We start from the raw sequence: 10,158 nt of genomic DNA, 5'->3' as shown, positions 1-10,158 counted from the left end.
AGCTCAAAACTATCAGAATTTTTTTTGATTTGTTTAATTGATTTTATTCATTCTTTCTAAACAAATTGCCATTGATTTTTTTTTGTAATTGAAAAAAAAAAAGGGCTCGTTTTAAAAATGCGAGTTAACCCAACCCGACCTGCAACTCGATTGACCCGTTTAAAAATGACTCGTTTTCACCCGCGACCCAATTGACCCGCAAACCTGATTGACTTGACTCGAACCCGACCCTACTTGCCCGTTTTGCCACGTCTAACCATCACACCATGATCCCATCGTCACTAGGTCTCGTGCAAGAGAGATGTCTACTAGTGGTACTTCTCCCCATGAGGAAACTGCTCAGGAAGTTGCTCTTCTAAAAGAGCAAGTGTCAAAATTGATGCGCATGGTGCAACAACTGGTTGTAGGAGGAGGACAGAACTCCTCTAGCCATAGTTAAGGAGGTCCCCAAACCGAGAATGAAAACCAACCTCCACCAGTATAGGATCAAGGCCACAATGTACTGCCCCAGGGCAATGACCAAGAAACAGATCTTTCTAAGGATAAAAACCCCAAATCTGGGATCGACCAAGTCAAGAGCTAAGTGGAAACTCTAGCTGAGAAGCTTCATACCATAGAGGGCTCCAACGCCCATGGAAGTGTTAATCTAGACAGTTTGACCAACTTCCCTCAGGTCATTATGCCTCAGAAGCTCAAGGCCCCAGATTTCGTCAAGTATGATGGTATAGGAGACCCTTGCGCGCACTTGCGCATGTTCTGTAGGAAAATGGCTCCCTACGAGGATAATCACCCTCTGCTTTGCCAAATTTTCCCATATAGTCTGACCGGCCCCGCAGCCACATGGTATGTGACATTGGAAAAAACTTTTAGCTGGAGGGAAATGGCCAATTCTTTCCTGGAATACTACAGGTTCAACACCGAGATAGCTCCCGACCATATAGTCCTTATGAGAACAAAGAAGAAGAGTGGAGAGTCTTTCCGAGAATATGCCCAGAGGTGGCGTGAGCTAGCTGCACAAGTGCAACACCACATGATGGAAAATGAGATGATTAAGTGGTTCATTGACAACCTTAAGCCTCCTTACTATGAGAAGATGATCAGCACCCAAGTCACTCATTTCGCTAGCCTCATCCCTATTGGGGAGCGCATTGACGAGGGTATTAGAAGCAAGAAGATCATGAATGGTAAGTCTTTGAGTTCCATAGTTAAACAATAAGTCAAGAGAATGACCATCTGCAAGACTAAGGAAGCCAATGTGCATATGGTCGATAATGCATCAGAAAGACCTAGGGGTGTTGCTCCCACCTATGCTACCCCAATTGCTAAACCTTATCAACAATAGAATCAATCTGCTTAAGCACCTAACTGAGCCTTTAATCAGAGAGGGAAGCCAGGTCCACCACGTCCCTTTAGGAGGAAAAACTGGAAGTGTACTCCGTTACCTATGGCCATGGCAAATCTCTATGCTTACCTACTGGAAAGGAAGTGTTGGAAAAATACATGTTTGTATCGCATACAAGACATACGCAGCAGAAAATTAACGAATCTACTTCATTCACAATTCATAACATGTACTATGTAAATTTCAGAATATAAGAACAAGAGAGTGTACCTTGGTGCGGTGAAATTCAAAACCAAATATTAGAATTACTTGGGAACACTTTTCATCTTCACTCCATTTCCACTTGTACCCAAGAAGTGTGGTCTCTCAATCAGTTTATATGCGTGTGTTCAAGGGAGAATAAGAGACGGTCCTACACTCACATACAAACCATTTCATTCTCTTACAAAATTCTGTATGTTTCTCTCCTTATAACTGATTATCTAATTGGACTAGCCTTTTGGGCCATTCTAATTGGACTTTAGTATGTGGCTTTGAGTGGGACCAAAAGGGAACAAATAAGACTCTAGCTCCAATGGGCCTTGGGCTTTTCTATCAATTCTTGACAAGTCCAAAGTTACCATTAATTATATTTAATACCACTATATAAATATAATTGCACGCTAGGCCTTATTTATTATTCATTTGATAGTTGTTAGGAGAATAATAAATCTCACAGCAGTCCAGTTCAATATGTCTTAATTATTAAAACATATTAACTAAAAGTCTCCACTTCCATGATCAAGACAAATCATCTTAGTTGATATGTTATAGTCTTCGCAAATGAAATACCCAATTTCATCACCGACTACGAACTAAAATTCTGAGTTTACAAAGAACTTAGGATTTATATCATCTGTGACTAAATCGCATACTATGCATCTCATGGGCTATATGATAATGTCCAAATATTTATGTTACCATTATTTTAGATAATAATAAAACAACTTTATTAATTACAACATTAAGTCATACATAATGTCATACATAGCATCATACAATAGGATTTAAGGGCATTAATCCTAACAATCTCCCATTTGCCCTAAAGACTATTGTGCACTAATCTAACTCCCATTCCTTCCAAATGTGACTCAAAAGTCCTTTAGGGGAAGATTTTGGTAAAGGGATCTACTAGATTATTTGCACTATCAATCTTTGCTACTACTACATCTCCTTGAGAAACAATGTCTTGAATGATGTGGTACTTTCTTTCAATGCGCTTTCCTTTCTTGTGATTCCTTGGATCTTTGGATTATGAAACCGCTCCACTATTGTCGCAAAACAATGTGATAGGAACTTGCTCCATTCTCATAACACTAAGATCAGAAAGGAATTTCTTAAGCCAAACAGCGTCCTTTGCCGCCTAACAAGTAGTAACATATTCAGCCTCTATGGTGGAGTCAACAATACAAGATTTCTTAACACTCCTCCAACTTATGGCTCCACCTTCCAAGGTGAATACACAACTTGAAGTGGACTTTCTGAAATCAAGATCTGATTGAAAATCTGAATCTGTGTAGCCAATAGGTATCAAATCCTCACACCGGTAAACAAGCATATAATTTCTCGTTCTCCATAGATACTTAAGAATACGCTTTACAACTTGCCAATGTTTTGGTCCTGGATTTGATTGATATCGGCTAACTATGCCAACTAAATAACAAATATCTGGTCTAGTACAAAGCATGGCATACATGAGACTTCCCACTGCAGAAGCGTAGGGAATTTATCTCATCACATTTTCTTCCTCAAGGGTCTTAGGCCTTTGGTCATTAGACAGAGGAACTCTATGTCTGAAAGGAAGCAATCCTTTCTTAGAGTTTTGCATGCTAAACTATTCTAGAACCTTATCTGAAAGTTCAAAAACGTGTATAAACACCTTTGAACGTTTAGACCCCCAAAATACAACTTAACCAATTCAAGCAATATGTCAAACAACTAGTGTGCGGAAACTTAACATATGCTATAATATGAAATTGGTTAAAAACTATCTAAGCCAAAACAAAATAAAATCCACAGCAGATAATATAAAGGCAAAGATAGAGAGGAAGGAAGATGCAAACACAAAGACAACACGCGATGTGTTATCGAAGAGGAAACCGAAGCCCTCGGCGTAAAACCTCTCCGCCGCCCTCCAAGCGATAACCAATCCACTAGAAAATACAGTTGGGATACATGGACAGCAATAGACCCTCCAAGCCTAATCTACCCAGTGCACCTAAGCCCTCCAAGCTTCTTGCTCCAACGAGGTTGCGCCGAACCTTTTTCTTTTCTAGCTTCCCGGATTCCGCTACTAGACCGTAGCATCAACCAATGAAGATTGGTTCCTTCCTAACTACTTCCCAGAAATCCAAACAACTGTCTCACAGTGATGATGATGGTGAGAACCAGGTTTGGTATAATGCCTCTCAAGGATTTGACAATGGAGAGGAAGAGAGTTGAGGAATTTGAAGAGACTCTAAGGTATAGATTGTGGGTGAATCAATCTTGTTTTTCTTTAGGGTTTCTCTCTCAAAATTCTCTCAGGGAGCTCTCTCACAATCGTGGGTAAAAGGGGTATTTATACTGGAGTGGGAGAGGAATGTGAAACGTCAGGTTTTACAAAACAGGGGTGGCTCGCGACTTGATCTCGCGGCTTGACTAAGTCACGAGATCCAGTCGCGAGATAACCGTATGGCCAGTTGTCCTGTTTTGTCCTGTAGTGCTCCAGCTTGCATGACTGTTCACCTTCCAACATGCTTGGCACGTGTGCTGCTTCTGGCGGCTTGCAGCCGCGAGTCACCCGCGAGTCCCAGCCGCGAGTCTCTGTTTTCTTGCACACTCTTAAGCAATCTTCACTCTCTCTCACTCACTTCCCTTACATCAAACCCACCTAAATACAGGGTTACTAAATGCTGAATTACAAGAAAATTTGTCACGGAATAAAGCCAATTAGATGGTTGAATAAATTCAACCTTACAATCTCCCTCTTTGGCTATTCCGTGACAAAACCCTAAAACAGACTCTAGACTTAACATGTGAGTTGGGAACAGTTGAACAAAACTCACTCACACCTAACTCTAGAAGCTGTGAAGCACTTGAATCATATGAACATAACACTCCTGAAACACAACAATACACCATGATCATTGTAAGCAGAAAATCATAAAATGCATATGAAACAGGCAATATGTGATCAAGCAAAGATGGAGTTAAGAAACAAACAATGGCTTGATCAACCAAGTGAACACCACAAGGTAGTGATCACAGTGCTCATTCACACTTGGAATGAACACAAGGACATACAAGTTAACAAGCACAAGGCAAGACACTTGTATGTTCAACACTCAACCAATGCATAATACACAAGGTATATGCATCTAGGAACAATCCTACAAGGGCACAAGAGTGACAGTACATAAACCAAAATGCAGGACATTTAGATTAAAGTACTGATTTCAACATAGCATAAAGGCTGCAATAAACAAGGTACAAACCATAAAGCCTACAAACTATGCATAAAACATTAACCCTAAAAGCTTACAAAAGCACATGGGTACAAAACACAAAAACATCCTGAATAACAGTTTACAAAACACAATATATCAACTTAAAGTGAAAACTTAAACTGAAGAAGAATGTAAAGACACTCCCCCTTAGGTAATATCCTCCCCCTCTGATCATGCCTATCACTCCCCCATTTTGTCAGGAATGGCCAAAGGATCACTGTTCAGGCTGAGTGGTGAAGCTATCAAGTTTTGCAGACAAAACATCAATCTGGTCCTGCATGGCTCTCATCCTCTCAGAGTGCTCAGTCTGGACTTCTCTGATCCCATCAAGTCGTTCCAGAATGATTTGGAAAGCATCTGGAGGTGTATCTGAAGAAGTTGATGCTCTAGGTCTTTTGCCACTCCTCCTGGGTGTTGAGGTTGATGCATGCCCTGCTGCCTCTGCTTCAGTCTCCATTGGGACACCCTCTCCTTCATCACCTTCATCTTCTTCTCCTGGAAGCCTAACACTTATTCTTTTGCAGGTAAGCTTGTTAATTGCAGAAGGTGTGGACATGGGACTGATGTCTTGAGGGATTGGAACACCCTTCCTTCTAAAAATCCTCATTAGCAAACTGGGAAAGATCAATTTTGGCCTAGAGGTTGTTCTTGTCTCATCCACAATGGTATCATATATGTGGGAACTTATGTCAATGAAATTCTTTTCTTTGAGATCCATCAGAAAAATTGCTCTAGCATAGTTGATTGTAGTCAACTTCTTTATGGGATAGAGGTTAAACATCATGATTATTGTTAGACACCTCATGTCCACTGGAAAGGCAGTGGTATTCAAACATTTCCCTTCCCTCTGCCCACCTATCCTTTGTTGAACTGTTTCAATAGAAACACTCCTATCCTTGTAATTGATAAATTCCTCATCTTCTAATCCTTCAAGCCCTAGTACATCATCTATGACATGTGCATCCAAAATGAATTCTTTACCTCTAACCCAGCAACTTAACTCATTCTCCTTTATCACAGCATTTGAGTAAAATTCCCTAATTAGGGATTCACACACTACAGGGAAATCACTCAGAAGCTTTTCCCATCCTCTTCCTTCAAAACAGCTGGGGATAAAGGTTTGTCTTAAGTCCGCCAAATCTACAAATCTTTCTTGAATAATTCCTGCTTTCAAGAAGTTATCCTTGTATCTCTCAAAGTGATGAACTGACCCAAACAGTTTAGAATCCATTTTCAATCTTTTGTCAGCCTTCTTTGCAGGAGTTTTCTTCTTCGGAGGTGAGGGAGCCATCTGTGAACAATCAGAAGAGGCCACAACAGCATAGAACAATATATGTGCAGAACTAGTCAGTACCATGTAATTAACAAAGAGATTTCATCCATACAAATGAACTTTGAACATTTAAACATAAGCTACTTAGATCAATCACATGGATAAACAAGCCTAAGATAGGAAACACATATAAAATCATCAGATATAGAAACTATCCTAAAGACAGATATATGACAATGAGACAGATAATGGAAAATGATATGGCTCATAAACAGCATTGTGAAACTAACAGATGCACCCAATGGATTTACACAATAGAGCATGCACATTCAGCATAGTAAAACTCACAACCTCAAACGGAACAATTTGAAATAGCTCAACAGCTCAAGTTCAAATAATTAAAAGAAACACTTAGTAAAGCACAGGATGAAGAGCAAAAAGGAAACAACTAAGACCAAATCAATTTCTAGCAACAGTATCCGCAGGCTAAGTATGAACAAAGAGCAATATCCGAAACACAAACCCATCTCTAAAACATAAACAGATGCGAAAAATCAAAGGGAAAAACACAAAATCAAGTAGAAATGAGTTCAAAACTGAAAACCCATACCTGAGACTTGAAGAATTTGAGCAGAAAATATGCAACAATGGAGATTGGAGATGGGAGTATGGAGTGTTTGGGAGGGAGATAGTTTAGAGAGAAGATGAATAGTCACAAATGTTCGAGGGAAAACTGAAAAAGATTTAAAAACTGCTCCTATTTCAGCCAAACACGCGTTTTTCGCGACTTGATTAAGTCGCCACACAGTCGCCAGTTCAAGCCGCCAAGACACTCAAAGACAAGAATTTAAAAAATTTTTCTAAGTGTTTTTCGCGACTGGAAGGTCTACCCACGAGTGAGTCGCGAGCTGAGCCTCGAAAATCTCTGAGTAACCCTCGCGACTAGACCTTCCACTCGCGAACAAGTCGCCAAAAATGACCTGCGAAGATGCAACTGAGGCACGCGACTTGACATACCCGCGACGGAGCCGCCAAAACAGGGCAAAACTGGTTTTTTGAAATTTTCAGATTTTTCAAACAAAATACTTTCCAAAAACACCTAAAACACTCAAAAATCTTTTTGTGCTTGAATTAACAAAGATTGAGCATGTGAAAACATATTTCATCAAGTACAATCACACAAATGAATATGGCATTTATAGAATATTAACTTGTGTGTTGTGTGTGGATATCAACAATGAGATAGTCCTTAGTCTAATGTGAAGCTTCAATGATCAATTCAACCAAGACATACACAATTAGCACTAGATCATGTGACCCATCTCAATTATAGAAATATGTATATATGACCTCCCACAAAACTTGATAACATAATTTGGAGCTTTACATTTGACTCCACTTTCAATCATAACATTTGATCTTTTTGATCTTTTGAGTCAATCACCTCTCATTGTGAGAGTGATATTTGACATTTCACATTAATGAACAAGCCTTTGGCTTTTTGAATAAACATTTTCTTTAATATAAAGTCGCTTACCCTTTTTCCTAGTCGAATACTAGAATGTGCGACAGGCTTTTGTAGCTCAATATCTCTTTTCATTTGGAGATTTACATTTGGTGAGCTCTTTTTAGCAAACCAAAAATAAAAAGTGGGAAGATATATAGACACAAGTCTATGCATGTCTCAAGATCAACATAACCATTCACTAATCATTCATGACAAGTTTGAAGATCTATTTACAACAATCACATAGATTTCAAGATTTTTCCCACAGTGATATGAGTGCAAGAAAACAAGCAATGCTCGAAAATGCACAAAGCCATTAGCACAAAGGTACAAGACAAAACAAGTTTTGAGACAAAAACTCAACAAAGTCAATCAAGCTTTTTGATTTTCTAATTTTTATGTGATTTTTGGATTTTTGACACAAGAAACAAAAAGATTGATAAGACAAAATTAAAAATATGCACAAGTAGACAAACAAACAATCAACAGCAAAAACAGCAAGCAAAACAAACAAACATTGTCACAAAGCATAGGAAGTATTAATGCATGGACATGTTGTAATGCTTATGCATGAGTACCCTTTTTCACCCACATGTCACTTGCGTTTGGGGTGATTTCCTTATAGGATTGGGTACGGGAGTTAGGGCTTTCAAACTTTCGTGAGAAGCTTTCCAAGCAGTTGGTGAATGCACCAATCATCTTCATCACGTTCATCATTCCGGGATCACCATTCTGATCTCTAGATTGATCACCTGCCCAAATTCTTCTATCATTTCTAGGTCCTCCTGACCTTTGAGGAGTTGCACTATTCTTTGCTCTCAGGTTTTGGCAATTTGGTCGAGTATGCCCTTGAAGTCCGCAGTAATGACACACATAAGTTGCTCTAGGACCTCTTTGTGGTCGTGGGCGTGACTTGGCACAAGATTCAGACTTGCCCACAGATTGATTACGGGGATTCAGCATCCGTTGGTTCACCACATTCTTCTTCTCCTCCACCTCGAGCTTCTCACCAGTAAGGTCAGCTATAACTGGATCTTTGGCCTTTACAAACTTCACTTCTTTAGTGACATTTCCAGATGAACTACTTCCTCCGGTATATCCCAATCCGGATTTGTCTGAAAAGCTCTTTTGAGATGAGATAACATCATCTAGCTTCTTGGTGGTGACCCTCTCTATTTTAGCATTTGCTTGCACAACCTCATTCTCAAGAAATCTCATTTTTGTGTAAGTTTCGGACAACTCACCATTCAGTATTTCTATCTCACATTTGGCCTCCCTATATCGGATTAGGAGACTTTTGTAGTCCTCCTCAACCTTCTTCATTTTTCTCACAGCAGCCTTGGCCACCCTTGTGTACTCACCCGACTTCTCCAAGAGTGAGTTATAATTCTCTTGAAGATTTGCTGTGCTTTCATCTTCTTCAGCATCTGATTCTTCAACAATTCCTAGTGATTCATCATCACTATGTTCTCCAAGGTCTCGTACAAGCAGATTCAACTCATCTGAAGACTCAACATGAGCAATAGTCATAAAAGCCAAATAGTTCCCCTCTCCATCACAGCTCTCTTCAGATTCTGAGTCAGACGAATCCGAGTCACTCAAAGTCGTGGCATACACTTTACCTTTCGATTTCAAATAATTCGGACATTCCTTCTTAAAGTGTCCATGCCCGTTACATTCGAAACAAGTGACACCTTGTGTGGGTTGGGATTCTTTTCCATCTTTCTTTTTTAATTCCCTTTTCTCCCTTCCAGAACTTTGGAATTTTCTTTTATCATCAAATTTGCCATTATTTTTGAATTTCAAGAACTTTCTGAAATTTTTGACAAGATATGCAACATCTTTGTCAACTACATCTTCTCCCGATGAGTCTTGATCTTCCACCTTCTCATTAATGGTCTTAAGAGCAAGAGATTTACTCTTCCGTTGATTGGGCAGCGACATCTCATAGGTCTGCAGAGAACCAACCAGCTCCTGTACTTTGATGTCATCAAGGTCCTTGCTCTCTTCAATCGCTGTCACTTTAGCACGAAAACTTTCCGGCAATGATCGAAGGATCTTCCTTAGAATCTTTGAATCCTCCGTTTTCTCCCCTAAGTTGAACTTGCTGACAACCACCTCATTTAGCTTCCCATAGAAAGAGTCAAAAGACTCATCCTCACTCATTTTGAGCTCCTCAAACCGAGTGGTCAACATTTGTAACTTGGTGTCTTTCACTTTCTTCGTGCCTTCATAGGTGGTTTCCAAAATCTCCCATGCTTCTTTGGCAATGGTAATGTGAGAAATCCTGTGAAATTCATCTGGAGACACACCACAGAAAATAGCATTGAGTGCTTTCCTATTAGCATTAGATGCAGCAAGAGCTGCCTTATCCCAAGTGGATTTGGCTGCCTCAGGTCTGGTCCAACCAATCTCAACAGCATCCCAAACAGATTCATCAATAGAACATAGAAAAGCTCTCATGCGAACCTTCTAAAAAGCATAATTACTACCATCAAAATAAGGAGGT

The 10,158-nt window shown here is 39.7% G+C and overlaps 1 protein-coding gene across 1 annotated transcript; it reads left to right on the top strand.

The window, feature by feature from the left end:
- Positions 1-679: 679 nt before the first annotated feature.
- On the top strand, positions 680-1,216 carry LOC115966275. Its single transcript, XM_031085532.1, has one exon. The coding sequence runs from the start codon at positions 680-682 to the stop codon at positions 1,214-1,216; it is 537 nt and encodes a 178-aa protein (XP_030941392.1).
- The last annotated feature ends 8,942 nt before the right edge of the window (positions 1,217-10,158 follow it).

This window comes from Quercus lobata, chromosome 2 (genome assembly GCF_001633185.2).
Source record: "Quercus lobata isolate SW786 chromosome 2, ValleyOak3.0 Primary Assembly, whole genome shotgun sequence".
NCBI classification, from domain to species: Eukaryota; Viridiplantae; Streptophyta; class Magnoliopsida; order Fagales; family Fagaceae; genus Quercus; species Quercus lobata.
This window is presented reverse-complemented; position numbering and strand designations above follow the sequence as displayed.